The following is a 16,383-nucleotide window of genomic DNA, read 5'->3' as shown; positions in this document are numbered from 1 at the left end:
GGAACTCCCCCTTTTTATATAGGTCAGATTGGCTAAATAGGATGTTCTTAATACTGTGCTCCCAAGTAGAATTGTTAGCCTTCCTTTGTGGAAAAAAATATTTCCTTTTTCCTTTCTGTGGGATGGTTTAAGTCTCAGAAAGAACATAAAGGCATGACTATGAAAAATAAAAGATCATTGAAACACCACTATTTTAGTAAAGAGCTACATTTTAATCCTGTTTGTAGTTTCCTCATGATGAAAGGTTGTTATGCATGTGAAATAGCCTGAACACTAAATATGAATAAAATGGTTTGGTTTTTAGCTCCAAGAGATCTTCAGGAAAAAAAATGAGAAGAGAGAAAAACGAGGAGATGAAGAAAAACGTGCAATGCTGGTAAGTAAAATCAGAATAGTTGCATCTGGGAGTTGGTTTACTTTCTTCAATGTAGGACAAAATTGTGTGTGTATATATTTCACTAATCACTATTTTTTTTCAAACACTAAATTCATATTGTTAAAAGAATATGCATAACCTTATATGTAGAAAAAAAGCATTTATCCTAAACTGCAGTTGCTGAAAAAAAAGTAAGTGTATTATATAAAGGAAAAAATAATGTTTAAATATGGTTATGACATGTTATGACAGTACCATTGGTTGCATTTGGAGTCTAGGAAATCTAGGGAAAAGTGAATAGTAATGACCCAGTGAGAGATCTTGGTGACAAGACCAAGACTCTTGCTTTCATAACTAACTAAAGCTGTTCATGTAGACATACTGGTCCTGATGCTTGTTAGCAATAGTTTTAAAATAGATTATGAAATATTACAAGTGAACTTAGATTCTATTTTCAAATTTAAGTCTTTACTAAATAAGGCTTATGACCAATGCAAAATATTTTCAGTTATATATATGAATCTGAATAGATTTTTATGGAATATTGGATACTCACATGATGTCAAATTTGCATTTCTTATGGACATAAGAAAGGTAAGTCAGAAATAAATGAGTCTGTGGTGGTTTGTCTGAAGGATGGCAGGAGTAGCAGGTACTTATTCTGCTGCTGGAAAAGTAAAAATTGAGTACAAATGTCTGTCAAGCCCACAGCAGAACAAACCACGTTCATTTGCAATTTGCATATTTATGGAAAAAATTCTTTGCTATAAGAAACATTTTGACACATGCACAGAACTTCTCACGGTGTCCATTATCCTTTTGCAACCGTAGATGCTTGATCTCAGTTCTTTGTCCCTGAAATCATAAGAATTTTGAATTTCAAGAATTAATACTTTTTAAACCTTCCCACCCTCTCCTGCTCAGCTTTTCAAAATGCTAGGTCAGTTGTTGAATCTCACACACATTGTTTATTTTGAAAAAAGGAAATGTACACACAAGGGAAGAGCTTTTGGAAAACATAAAGATTGCAAAATTGCACGTTTCTCCTGAGAGTAACTTCTACAAATCTGTACTTCTCTTTTGAAAATTTGAAGAATGAGATTGAAAATAAACCATTTTTTCTTCACTGTCATTTTGCAAACAAAAAAACAAAAAGACTAGTAATATAGAAAGTAAAGGTTTGCTTGTCTTAACCTATTTTGTCTTTTTTTCTCCCTTCTTTTGTCTTTATTCTGACGTGTGATACTTGGCTTGGCCCATTTTTGCTGTATGTCAGCGTCTTCAACTTTATGGATATCATACTTCTACTAACAGTGTATGTACTCTAATTATTTTCAATTGATGCAGTCTTCACCAGTGAGATAATATGCTATAAGAAAATTTACTATATTTATCTTTTTCATGAAGTAAATTACTTCTGCTAATCTGTAAAAATGCGAGGGATCTTTACCTGTATAAAAGATTGTGCATGCTCATTGCACACGTTCTGAACAGGCAAGCCTACCAGAAGGAGAGGTTGTTCTCTTTATTTATATATGAAGGAAACAATATTTTTAAGGGAAAGTTGAAAATACATTTTAATAAATTATAGACTTATTTTTAATTAATGTGTGTAAATTAAGTCATCCTGCATGAGTCAGTTGATTAAGCTCTGTCTTGTTTACTTGTGTATAATGTGAAGTAATAATTAGTCAAATGAATCCTTTACCTCTTTGTTTCCCCGAAAAAGGGAACCTGAAGAGAGCTTTCCTGTTGTTGTGCTTCGCTTACAGAACAAATACATAAGAACTTCCAGTGTTGAACTAGAATAGGATTTTACAGAAAATAGTCCCTGTATTATGTAGGTGACAGTAAACTTCTTTTCAATCATTTCTGAGAGGTGGGAGAGAATCAGCAAGAGAGAGATCTAAGGTTTTTAATGTCTTCATCTTGACCTGATTAATTTTTGGATCATGGCAGAAGTAAAACTGTTTGAAAAAAAAAACAAAAAACACCAGATTGATTTGATGTTTAAATAGAAGAATTAATCTTGTTTTGGTATGATTATTGTGATATTCAAAGTGAGGGGATACAATCTGAGAATTAGATGACTAGTGAAATTCCAGTTTTAAAATTTGTTTCTTTATACAATCACTCATAGGAATGTGCAGATTCATTTCCTGTGAAGTTGAAACAAACAGTTTGGGCAATATGCAGGAATGAATTCTGTTGAATTAAAAGATGCAGTTGACAGGATGTTGTGAGAAAAATGTAGTAGAATATGTAAGGCCTTATGATTCAATGGATTTCAGATTAGGCCTTACTGCAGTGAAACATTCTGTACAGCGGTTAACATATTCTTGTGCTGCTGCCTATTTCAAACTGAAACCAAACTAGTTAGGCATTCTACTCATACAATAATTTTCAGCTTTAGTAAAAATCCTCCTTCTAGACTCCAGCCATGTCCAAACACTTTATCAAGATGATGATCTTTTTTTTGCCCTCCTACTATCTGAATGGAGATCTCCATGCAAAGGAAGCTAAGGTGTATAGGAATTCACAGTATCCAATAAATCCCCCACCCCCAAAATTGATATTTTTGGGGGTTCTATTTCTCCTACTGAAACAAGAAGTGTAGCAGCCTTTTCAGTTTCCCTTGGTGTCCCAAGGATCTGAAGATGCTCAGGACCAAGGAGATGCAACCCTAAAATTCTGGGATAGTCCAGCATGCTGTGTTGGGCCCTTCTCCTCACTTTGTCTTACAAAACAATGCTAACTTTTTGAAAAGTGTTGAGGTCTGTAGACCATAGAAAGCATCGAATGATGTTTTAAATGGGATAAATATTTTAGTATTTTCATTTGCAAATTCTTTCCAGCCATGTTCTGGTGCATACTGCATTTGCGTCTAAGACCGCTTCAGCATGTATTGCATGAGTGCTTTCACTGGCCAAATGCCAACCAGAACATGATAATTATGATGAGATGCATGTAATGAAAATAAAATGTGCACACCCAGAAGTACTAATTCCATTGACTAAAGTAAATCTCCAGTAAGAGAACAAATTCAGTGAATACTTAAGATAGATAATTACAGAATTGTATGCATGAAAGAATGAGCTGCTGTTCATTCACAAGACAGGGTAAGTTTGATCATCAGACATGCAGTGTTTTCCTGATAAGTATGTTACTGTTGAAGTTGAACTTATTAGGCTTATTAGTTGAACTTACTGCCTTTCTTTATTAGTGCAAGGATGTCATCCTGATTTTTGGATGAAATTATTTTTATATATGGTGATATTTATATTTTGATCAAGGACAAAACACATTTCTTAAGTTTATAAATTATTAATTTTTGGCAAAACAGAATTATTAGAAAAAACAACGGCAAAACACTGAGTTTAAATGGTCATTTTCCTTTTAATAAATGTACTTTTAATAAATATTTTAATAAGTATTTTCGCTTTATACTTTCTCTAATTTATTTTGTTTGGGAAAGTGGAGTCTGGTGATACTTTTGGTACCACCAAGAGTAATAAGCAAGTAGCTGTGATAGACCAGTGTTCTTTCATTCTTATGTAACTGGGTTGAAATTTCTGTTTAGAAGCAAGAGAACGAAGCCACGCTTTTGAAGATCAATTGGAAAATATTTTAAAGTTTATAAGTGGGTTTTCTGTTGTTCTTTGTTTTTCAAACAATTGTGCTTCTTGAAACTGCAGGTTCTTAAAACAGAAGGAGAGGACCTTGTCCCCAGAAGCTATTGGGATACTCTGAGACGTAGCACAAGCCAAGCACTCTTTTCGGACCTTGCAGAGGTATAAGACAACCTCTGTCTCTGGTCCATAAACAGACTTCTATTTTATTTATTTCTGTTCTGATTATTTTCCTATTTTATGCACCTTGTTTCTTTTCTTCCTTTTAATTACTTTGTTTTTTAAACCTGAAAGTTCTCAGATAAAATGCATTTGATTCTGTGCAGTTCAATAATTGAAAGTTGTCATTTCCAAGAAAAAGCAGTTACCTTTTGAAAGAGTTGGAAGATGAAGTCCTCTTCAGTCCTCACTATAAGAAGCATTTTCTAACACTAATAGTGATGGTATTTCACAGTTGGAGAAGTAATTTCAGAAACTTTGCTGTTTAGACTTGGTCTAGTGATATGACAACTTTAATGAGACTTGCAGCCCTTTAAGCTTTATGTCCTTAATGCACTTTTTATATATGTTATCTGAGCCTATCTTCACAAAAAGTATCATGCAAAGATTGTTTTAATTATTGGAGAAAATCAGGAATGTTTTAAGGTAACCAAAACATTAGTCAATATTTTTTCCATAGTGATTTAAATTCTAATAATTAATGTTTCATGATCTGCTTCCAGATAATTGGGTAAGACATTTATTTGTATCGATCATTTCAGAGGGTCAGAAAACTAGATCATTTAGGCTTTTCTGTGCCCCATGCAGTGAGAGTGATTGCTTTGCTGGTTGTGGCATTAAAGGACATAGAGCAACTCCCCACTGACTCTGATCTCAAAGTCCCATGTTTCCTAAGCAGGATCATAATGAGAAAAGATCCAGGAACTGAAACATCTCCAGGGTAAAACAGTCTTTTTCTTTGGTTGGTAAGCAATCTGTGTTTCTTATTAAAAGTAATTAGTGTTTTGTCCCTGCTGTTCCTCTGCAGAAGCTATTGAATAACCTGAGGACTTCAATGGACTTATTTCTAATTTACTGATAGGCCCTTTATACCAGTCTGTTCCTTAATTTTCACAGGGCTTTTTCTTCTTTAGTGTTAATCTTCTTACTCATGGTTGTGTTTATAAATGTAGTCAGATCCCTCAGTTTTAATTATCATAGGCCAAACAAAATAAGGTACTTGATTTTTCTCTTAAGGTAAAACCTACATTTCCCAGGTATCAAACAGGCCTTTTCTGTATTTCTTTCTTGTTGCGTTCATTTGCCCTTGAACAAAACAAAATGTAGTTTACAGAATTGAGTTTTATAACAATATTTATAGGAATATTCATAGTAATAACACATACATAGTAATCTTGCAATAAAGCAGTATACCCAGTCTTCCTTTCCTTGCTTTTACATTGATGAGCTCCTGAACTGTTAGTCCAGTTATTAGTCTTTATTTATTTCACCAAATTTTAAAACCCAGAATATCAGTGCTCTTGTCCAGTCAGCTGAGAGAGACAGAGGGGAGAGAAGGCTGCTCTTTTCATTGACCATTTACAAAGCTTGAGGCATTGAGTCTTGTGAATGAACTGTCCTCTTAATCTGCAGTTAGCTGGCATGAATTCAGTCCCAAGTATAGATGGATTTACATTTGGTAATGTCTACACACATTTAATTTGAAGAGAGAGAGGTTTTTTAATATCTGATGCCTCAGACTAATATCTATAACTACAATGTAATTGAAGCTTAACAGCTGCTATGCTCAGCATCAATTTCAGTTCTCTGTAAAGTGTGTAAAAAGCCTGTTTGCTCACTTGTAAATCATTTTATGAAGCAAAACCGCATTCTGCATTTTCTCCACTGACAATTTCCCACTTCTCACTGTATTCATCTTTATCTCGTTTGGTTTAATTTTGAGTCAGCTGACTTTCATCCATATTCTTATCTCTCCCAGGTCCTCTTGCATCTGAATAATACTATAGCTTTTGTAGTAAGAAAGTGGCATAAAGCTCAGTAACACTAGAGTTGATAGCTTTTGTAGTAAGAAAGTGGCATAAAGCTCAGTAACACTAGAGTTGATAGCTTTTGTAGTAAGAAAGTGGCATAAAGCTCAGTAACACTAGAGTTGATAGAGTTGATGTGTTGTTTGATAGGCTTTTGAGAAGGCGATGTGTAAGCTGAAAAAGAGTGTAAATAAGGTTTGTTGCTGTGGGAATCAACTGGAAATGTCTCTTTGGGGAGAAAAGTTATTCATCACTTCTAGTTTCTTTCCAGGACAGTGTGCAATACTGTTTCTGCTCTTACTAATTTAGTAACTACACCATCCTGTTGGAATATACCACTTAGAACTGAATTCAGTTTTTGGGTTTATTCCTGAATTACTAAGTGAAACTGAAAATCAGTAGATTATTTATCATTATTGAAAAATCAAGAATTTGCAGTAAGAAAGCTCTTAATAAATAATATACATAATTATCAGAATATGTTGCTACAAGTGGAATTAATGCTTATAAAGTGTTACCTATTTTTAGTCAACCCTCTTTAATCACAAGCTTGAAATTAACTTTTCAGAATATAAAATAAATATATTTAATGCACTTCAGGTTAGGAAATTGAGAAGATGTTGCTGTTATGCAGCAAGCCAATAATGTGATTGAAACACTTATCTCCTGTTTGTCTCTTTACCTGTATTTGTATTATGGTTAGTGTAAAGGTAAAAACAAATCAGCAGGATTTTATTCTCATTTTAATGACTGCAAAATGTATGTGATCAAAATTGAGGCTCATATTTGTGTACATGGAAACAGGTGTGGTCATTAAATTTTCACTGATCTAAAGTAAAAAAATCGTTTTATCATGAACAGTAGACAATAGCTTTAAATGACTAAGGCTTTTGGTTTTATCCTTACCATGTAAGAGAGCAAATTTATTTAATGCTATCAGTGCAGAAGGAGCACAGGAATACTTTTCAGTTGCCTGCAGTTCTGCAGAGAAGCATACTGGGTTGAGTTTCTGCAGCGACATTTTTGTTTGGGTTTTTTTCATTTAGCGAGGCCAACCAAATGGGAATTGTGAAAAGACTTACAGATTGTATTTTTTTTTAAATGGTTCTTTAGATATGGGCAAATGCAACCTAAGTCTAAAGTTTTGAAATGTTTTTGCAAGATGAAAGGCTGTAATTTAACATTTGATATCTTTTCAGTGTACTTGAGGGAAATTGTTTGAATGTGCTTAGGGATTTAATTGCTTAAAAGACATAAGAAATCAGGGTATCTGCATTTCAGTATATTGTGTCCTGTAGTGGAGGATAACAGTATTAAAAGACAAATAGTGATTACTTTTCTGAATTAGTTTGCTCACTTGAAGAGCAGAGCTGCCTTAATTGAAGGGCATGAAATATCTCTCTGTCTCTATATACACTGTCATCTTATTTCTCCCTGGAGAAGAATATGAGAATAAAGAGGAAGGTAGGGTACATGAAATACAATCTTGAGAATACTAAACTGATTATACTAAAGAACAGAAAAGTCTCTCTCATTTCTTTAGATCTTGGATGGTGAAAGGAAAGGATTTGTGTTGTTACTGCCTCATGTTTTCCCTTGTTGTTGATATGTAAATACTCTCTTAACGGATATTGCATTTTACTTTTTTTACAAATCGGTATGTAAATTTGAAATTAATATAGTATATTTCAGAGACTGTAGATATGAAATTGTTTTTCTTGGTACATCATAAAATGGTTTTTCATGATGTTGAACTGTTGCATATTGTTCAAAATTTCGTCCTGGTTTCTTCACTTGGAAGTGGAATTTCTCTATCTTACAAATTTATAGCCTCTTCAGTTATGAAATAAAGTCAGATCTCCCAAATACTTACTGTGTTCCTGTACTGTGCATTCTGTTTGGTACTGTAACACTAGAGTCATCAGAAAAACTTCCTGATCTGTGGTAGCTTGCCTAGGAAGAGCAGAAACTACTGTCTCCCACTCTTTGCTTTTCATAAAATCTTGTCTTTATAAGAAAAATGAAAGCTCAGACAGAAGTTTCTCTCTAAGCAGGTGCAGTAAGGTGACTAAGTAAGGTGCAGTAAGGTGACTAAGTAAGGTGACTAAGCAGGTGCAGTAAGGTGACTAAGACTTTTTATATTTCAAATGTTGGCAGATGCCCATTAATTTCAGAAGATCACTGCCATGTTGGAATACTATGACTTATTTAAGAGCCTTTTGTTACTGAATTATTCTTCTAGCTCTTCAGTATATCAAGGGTTTCTTTGTAAAAGAAGTAAAATCAATGCACGTAAAATGAAGTAAAATGCATGTAAAAGAAGTAAAATCAATGCAGTACACAATAGTTAAGGGCAATGAATATTTAGTAAAAAAAGTGGAATGCTGTGCAATCACTATACACAGCTGATAGTTACTTTGGTTTGTTTTGTTCTGTTTGTTAGTTTTCTGTTTCATGTAACCCTCTGTTTACAACTCTTGCTATTACAAATGGTCGAAATCAGTTGGCTTTCTATTCAAATTCTGGCTTTCAAAGTTTTCTGTTGTTTATTAAGGAAAAAGTATTAATACATGTTCAGAAATTCCTGTCCTATGCAGAGAGCACATTGTCTGCAAATATGGAACATTCTTAGGAGAATGAGTCAAAATATTACTTCATTATTGTTTAACCTGAGGAAGAGGAGGCTCAGGGGAGACCTCATCCCTCTCTACAACTGTTTGAAAGGAGGTTGTAGCCAGGTGGGGGTTGGTCTCTTCGCCCAGGCAGCTATCAGTAAGACAAGAGGGCATGGTCTTAAGCTCCGCCAGGGAAGGTTTAGGTCAGATATTAGGAAGAAATTCTTTACAGAGGGGATAATCAGGCAATGGTGGATTCACCGTCCCTGGAGGTTTTTAAGATGAGGCTGGATGTGGCACTTAGTGCCATGGTCTAGTAACATGGCGGTGTTGGATCAAGGGTTGGACTTGATATCTCAGATGTCCTTTCAACCCGGCTGATTCTATGATTCTATGATTATTTCAAAATATCTTATGATTCTGGATTTTTAAATATGTTTGAGCAATAAAATTTAAACTGTAATATAATGTATACGTAATTGATGTGAGTGGTTTTGGAATGCAATCCCATACTTAATACTGAAATAGAAAATAAGAGTATATGAAGTAACATCCTTTAATTTCTTTGTAGTTGCATAGGAGAAGGGAAAGGAGACTGTGTACAAAGGGAATTATGCTTATGGTTTATCTCAGCTGACAAGAATTTTTTTTCCTCATGAGTTTCTGGCTTTATTTTTTATGCTTTTTCCCCCTTCACTGCAGCTTCCATTATATTATTTTGTTCATTTTAGTATTTTCTACTAAATGCAATTAACAGCTAATGCCACTTTTGTGTGAAAATTGCATGGCAAAGTTAATGTAATGGATTTTAATACTAAAATCTCTTTTAAGACGATGAACATAAAATACAAACTCTTTCAAGGTTTATTGTGATGATAAGCATTCTCAGATTATACTTCTGTATCTGATCCAATCATGGCCTTTAATTTTTTTTATTCTAATATTTAAGCGTGCTGATGATATTTCAAGTTCACTGTCAGATACTACACTGCTTGTACACTTTTTCGGCAAAAAAGGAAAAGCTGAACTGAACTTTGAAGATTTTTATAGGTGAGTCTTTATTAATTCCCTGTAAAAAAAATTTGCATTGTTCTTCTAATTAATGTGTCTTACATTACTATAGACATAGCTTATGCAGGCACATTTATAAGGTTTATGTTCCCTTTGTGTGTATTATATATAAAAAGAGCAAAATAAAACAATAATTGGCCCAATAAAACAATAAAAAGTCATCTTCTAATGCTGCTACATTTGCAAATTTTGTTAGCACTTGTGTGCATAATTAGTTTGGGGTGGAGAGGTTATACCCCAACCCTGTCCTTATGGGTATGTAGGAACTTTTTTTCTTGGTTTTGATTTATTTTTTATGCAAAGATTTTCTGAAGATACCATGCAGGCACCTTAGATCAAACTTCTTTGGGTAGATGTGAAAACACAGTGGAAGCTATTGACCTAGTTATTATGCCAGTAAAAGTAGAATTTAAAAATTTAAAAATAGAGTGCCATCAAAACAGAACCGTAAAACTGTGTGCTTCTGGATAATTGAAATAGATACAGTGTTTGGTTATTGCTCCTTCAGTAAATGCTCTCAATACCTATTGTCTTTATAGTTATCACTTAGCTATGTATTCCAATCAATTTTTATTTTTCAAAATATTTTGCCTTAAATGAAAAGTCATTAAAAGTATTCAGTATTTCACAGAATATTAAAACTGTATCATCAAGTCAAATCATGATGTGAGTTCAAAATAAAAAACAGAAAAGAAGGTAATTTTTCAAAAGGCTAAAATGTTAAAATGCTACAGGTTTTGTTTGACAATCAGATGAACGTGAGCTCCCAGTGCACTACTGTGACCAGAGAGGTAATTTCCCCCTTCGTTGTATGACTAGGACATCAGACAGAATCAGGGAAGTTACATTTCCTTTTTGTAGGCAGCTGGTTTTATATTTGGTATCCAGTTTTGGTGTCCAGATTATACTAAATAGGTTGTTAAGTTGGGAAGAGTTTATAGAAATATCATGAGAATAGTAAAGTCTTTAATAAAAACAAATAAAAAAAGGTTAGATTTAAAGGCTGCAAGATCTCATCATACTTGGCTTGCTAAAAAGACAAAGGCAAGGTTAAATTGCAAGCTGTAAGTAACAACACGGGGAATATATGTTGGGAATTAATTTAGTACCATGATGGAATTTTGACTTTAACATATACAAATAAAGATCAGTGACCCACTGAAGAAGAAAATCAGACAAATAGAAACTAGAATTAAATTTAAAATTAAATTAAAAATCCTTACTAACATTTCATCGTTGTGTTAAGATCACCGTATTGATTAGAAAATACGTCGACATAGATAAGAGATTTACCATCAGTGCTGCAAAAGGAGAACTCATTTGTGTAGTGTTACTTGGTTCATATTCTACCAGTCTTTTAAGAACATGAACAATAGAAATAGAAAGTATGACTCTTTCTTCATGTTTGTTTGTGCTTCAGATTTATGGATAACCTACAAACTGAGGTTCTAGAGATAGAATTCCTTTCCTACTCTAATGGGATGAACACAATCAGTGAGGAAGACTTTGCCCATATTCTTTTGAGGTATACAAATGTGGAAAATACATCAAGTTACTTGGAAAACATGCGCTGCAGTATTCCTGAAGAAAAGGTAATTGTTAGCAGTGGGCCACAGCATGCAGTCCCATTGTTACTAAGATGAAAACATAACCTTGTTGGACTGAATGAGATTCTGTCACTGAATTACTTAGTTCCAGGATTTTATACTGATTGTAAGATGTGTGTCTTGTTTTTCAGATTACGTGCTGAATAAAAAATAGCATAGAATAAAAAATAGCTTGAATAAAAATAGCATAGAATTGTGTTCCATAGGATTTAGCTAGTAATATTTTTGAAGTTTACATAAAAACATAGTTTAAATAACAAAAACCATACAACTTTAAAGAACAGTTTTCTAGCAATGAAGTATTTAAAAAACCCTTTCTTTCTTACTACTTTTTTGCACTACCACTGGAGTAGCACCTCTTCAGAAATAACACTGACACCTTTTATCTTATTGTTTTATAGTCTTAATAATGGATCATTTGTGTATAATTATTGTTGGTATGTGGTTTATATTAGTGACTGAAGAGACAGAAAGGATAATATAAACAGTAAAAGACATGAGGTAGATAGTCCTTCATTTGTTTAACAACAAATGTGTCATCAGAAGTGTATCTGATAAGAAATGTAGTAGTAACTCTGCATCAGTAGTAACTCTGCATCAGTAGTAACATCCTAACCAATAGGATAATGTTAAAAGTAGCCCTTTAAATAAGGACTGTCTGGGTATATTCTGTTTGTGTTTACAGAAGGAGATCAGATTCCTCTGTCCTAGAAATCTAACTCTTCAATAGCTATATACTTTAATGGCATTGACAGCAGAGCTCATGAGGAAAAGTAATAAATAGGTTTGGACAGGTTTTTTTGGTTTTGTCAATTTGAGAAATGAAATTGTAATTTCAGTCTTCACAGTCTTCACAGACAACTGACCCGAAAGAAGCACACTCAAGAATCAACAGTTTTCTGTTCAGATATCTGGATTATCTGACTCTTCCTGTGGTTGTACAGCAGTTAGGGCCACTGAGAGATAAATACAGGTGGGGAGTGAAAGGGGGAAGCAGGGTTGTCTCTTTTGACCAGATTAGGCATAAGATCCAGTGGTAAGATTGGTGTCTGTTCCTGCTTAGTGACCCTTTCTGAGTTCCTGGTCTAGCCGCTGAGGCTTTCAGTTCTACCTACCATAAAAGGTAGTATTCAGAGCCAAGATACTGCAACAGAACTGCTAAAAAGCTTTTTCTGTGTGGTTCCGAGACAGAAATGTGAAAAAAACCCAAAACCACATCACTCTGGGGCTTGTATAGCAACAATAATACAAGTATCGCTTGGAAAACTGAAAAATAATGACAGTTGTAGGTATAGAGAAATATTTTGAATGGCAAAGGTGAAGTAAATACAAGTACAGACACTTTCTTTTGAACACAAGGAAGTATTCTTTGAAGGTTTTCTAAATCTTCCAGTGTCACTGTTCTGATAGCAAGTATTCCACAGTAGTTTCCTCTTCTTGACTTCTGGTGGGGCCATCAGTTAAGGAAAACTTCAATGTAGAAAGCTGTGTCACTAATTCACAGATTTGCTTATGCTGCATTCTGGGAATATCCTGGCACAAGACCAGTGCCATATATCCATATGTCATATGCTATACCTCCATTAGGTGAAACAAGACACTGCTGTTTTTCATAGCTTTGTATCACTGGCTCAGTAAATGTGCTGTTAGTACAGTGAAAAAAGTAAATCCCTGTGGCATCTCTTAAACTGGCCACATTCTCATTTTGAGAATGGATTTTGCCTCTTATTGCCATGGAGGCGCTGTTCATGTGTTTGTACTTTCTTATACTTGTAATAACATTATAATTTAAAAATTATAAAATGTGCTCTCTGTGTTATTACAGTGATATGCTGCAATACTAATACTAACCAGAGGATTCCATTTAGAAGAAAAATTAGTTGAGTCTGTAAAGTAATAGGCAGCTACTCTCTCAGTTAGCGATGTTAATCTTTCAGGGCCCTGTATGAAGAAGCTCCTAAAGCAACTTGATGATCATTTACCATATTGTAGACACATTAAAATATTCAGCTGGCATGCTGCCTGCTCTCAAGATGCTTTCCTCCTTTTACTAACTAGATGCCAAGCAGCGATTAATTTAAGCTGGCATCTTGAATTACTACAGATATCAGCTCCTGAAGAAAGGCTATGTATTTTTAGCAGCACTGGTGTTTTAATATGAGTTCTCCTTGCTGTAATAATATATAATCTGTCCATATAAATAAAAAGTTAGCTTCCTTTTTGTCATGGTTTAACCCCAGCCAGCAACCAAACCCCACGCAACCGCTCGCTCACTCCCCCACCAGCACAATCGGGGAGAGAACTGGAAGGGTAAAACCGAGAAAACTTGTGGGTTGAGATACAGTTTAATAGGAAAAGCAAAATCATGCATGCAAACAAAGCAAAACAAGGAATTCATTGCTTCCCATGGGCAGGCAGGTGTTCAGCCATCCCCAGGAGAGCAGGGCCCCATCACACGTAATGGTTACTTGGGAAGGCGAATGCCATCACTGCAAACGTCCCCCACTTTCTCCTCCTTCCCCCTACTTTATATACTGAGCTTGATATCATATGGTATGGAATATTCCTTTGGTTAGTTGGGGTCACTTATCCCAGCTGTGTCTCCTCCTAACTTTCCCTCCTCGCCAGTGTGGTAGTGTGAAAAAGGCCTTGGCTCTGTGTAACCACTGCTCAGCAATAATAAAAACATCTCTATATTATCATCACAGTGTTCAGCACAAATCCAAAACACAGCCGCACTCTAGTTGCTGTGAAGAAAATTAACTCAGCCTTAGGCAAAACCAGCACATTTTTACATAGAAAATAAACATTTTTCAGTATGAAAGTTCTGGAACGCTTACACAAAGATAACATCCTGTGTGAAAATACAAAATGTGTGGCAAATATGAAACGTTATTACAAGTACCAGTTGAACAAAATAGGGTAGTAGAAAAGGGGAGAGATAGTAGAATGCTGCATGCCCAGCTGTCTGGGTGTCATTTTGCCTGACCTTCTGTTTCTCTTGTGTCCTTCGCTGTTTTTCCTTGAGAGGAAGTAAGCATTTATGATTGCAGATTATTTCAGCAGAACTTGTACAACTCCTAAATGAAGCAAGATATTTTCCTCGTTGCTAAAATGTTGTGGAGTATGTACAGGTTAGCCATGGACTGCATGTTTGGCTCCTTTATCTCACTGTTCCATCTCCAGTGTCAACTCATGGCAGCAGTTTTGACCACGAGGGGAAACACAGAAGCTGCAAAAAGGGTTGTTTGTAGGAATTTCACAAATACGTGACAAAAGTATTCCAGTCCCAGAGAGTTTTCAGTCTAAACTCAGTGCAAGAAATGGAACTTGGACACATAAACTATTACTGTCAAGTGCAATGAAACAAAAACTAGTATTGGTAGTAGTAAATTCAGGTTTTAAGATAAAAATTTAAATGAGAATAAGGAGGTGGTTCTGCTTGTGTCTAAGAGAGTTTCCTCCCAGTTGCAAAGGATGAAACAGAACAAATATGCTTGTTGAGAAAAGCAATTCATGGTGGAGATGGGTCAAGCTCTCCAAACAGTTTATAAACCTTTACTGGAATTTAGGTAGGATCACTTAAGCAGGGATTTACATCTCAACTGTGTGGAGGCCTATAGAAGTCTTTTATTATAAAAATATTATGTTGCTATCCACATTTTCCACAGTACTTGCTGTCTTATATGGGTTTACACCCAAACACTGCCATCTGCTCTGCCACAAACCTACTTTAGTATGTTTTCTGTGTTCCACCATACCATAATGACTATGTATGTATTTGAGGAGAGACACAGGTCAATATTTTAATTTGAACAGAAAGGCTCACAGGTCTTTCAGTTGTCTTCAGGTTTATTTTCAGAGGCAAGTACTTAAATAGGATAAAAGGATAAAAGCAAACAGAAAAATAGCCAGAAATAACAGTTAAAGGAGTCCGTGGAGATCAAGGTTTGTCAAAGAATGCCAACCCATGTTCAGAATGGCTGAGACTAAGGGGATTCAGATATAGGCTTAATTCAAAGTCTTAGTTTAAAATCTCTTTCAGAATTGATTTAGAGATAGTTTATCAGGTCTTTGGATTTGTAGCTGAGAGAAGAGCAGAACAAATATAAGGAAAGAAGATAAAGTAAGCTCTTTTAACAATGTTTTCAGTGAAACTTTCAAAGAACATATTCTGAAGTCTGGTCAAAATGCAAAGGATTTTTTTAAAAAGCTGAACAAACTGCAGTACTTGATTCTTGGAGTATCAGCTGAAGAGACTTGCATGTTAAATCTGGACCTGTAAAAAAATTCACCTTAAAGTACAGACTTAAGGTAGATCATAATATGTATTTGTGATTTCATTCAGTGTATTTATGTGAGCACATGCACTCACATATATGTAACAGTGGTTTGCAGGTTTTCAGTAGTGAACATACTCCAATATTGATACAAACCTAGACTTTATTGTCAGTGTTAAGTCTTGTGTCATAATAAATCCCGTAATTCTTAAAAACTGCCACGAACAATGGAACAGTATTTTCAGCTGCTCTGGTGAGAATTGCTGTCTGTTGCAGTTGCAAAGAGGAAAGTCTCCAATTCTTTACTTCATTGACTTTTACTAGAAATCTCTCTCTTTTTTTTTTTAATAGGTATATCTGTTCGTAAATGAAGTAGACATATATAACTGCAAGGTTTGTTTATTCAGTTGTTTCTACTACTGATAATTCTTATGGTGCATGTTGTTCTTCTGTTTTTTAGGGTATCACCTTTGATGAATTTAGATCATTTTTCCAGTTCTTGAACAATCTAGAAGACTTTACAATTGCAATGCAAATGTATAATTTTGCAAGTCGTTCCATAGGTCAAGGTAATTATTTAAATTTTTATAAAAATCTCTTGATAACAATATAGAACTGTTGACAAAAATGCAAAAATGTTTTGTAGTTCTTAGTTTGTACTTTTAATGTCTCCAGTAATAGGCTAAAAAGGACTCCAGCTTTGAGAGGAGAAGGTTCGGTCATATCATAAGAGATATTTTGCCAAGTCATATAAGTGGTGGATAAGCTGAATGCAGAA

At 34.6% G+C, this 16,383-nt stretch overlaps 1 protein-coding gene across 3 annotated transcripts in view; it reads left to right on the top strand.

Annotated features, from left to right (window-relative positions):
* The window catches only part of MICU3 (mitochondrial calcium uptake family member 3), a 54,126-nt gene that overhangs the window by 25,172 nt on the left and 12,571 nt on the right, over positions 1-16,383 (top strand). For 2 of the 3 annotated variants that reach the window (XM_027735328.2, XM_027735329.2), the window contains exons 7-12: positions 305-376; positions 1,653-1,691; positions 4,072-4,167; positions 9,597-9,697; positions 11,139-11,310; positions 16,066-16,174. In XM_027735328.2, coding sequence (XP_027591129.2) covers positions 305-376; positions 1,653-1,691; positions 4,072-4,167; positions 9,597-9,697; positions 11,139-11,310; positions 16,066-16,174 — 589 coding nt within the window. The remainder of the gene's footprint in view (positions 1-304; positions 377-1,652; positions 1,692-4,071; positions 4,168-9,596; positions 9,698-11,138; positions 11,311-16,065; positions 16,175-16,383) is intronic. The other variant, XM_027735331.2, reaches the window with a different exon arrangement.

The sequence above is a fragment of the Pipra filicauda genome, unplaced genomic scaffold (genome assembly GCF_003945595.2).
Source record: "Pipra filicauda isolate LSUMZ 115617 unplaced genomic scaffold, ASM394559v2 scaffold57_size4234018_pilon, whole genome shotgun sequence".
Lineage (NCBI taxonomy): Eukaryota > Metazoa > Chordata > Aves > Passeriformes > Pipridae > Pipra > Pipra filicauda.
Note: the sequence above shows the minus strand (reverse complement) of the source record. Positions and strands in the feature narration are given on the sequence as shown.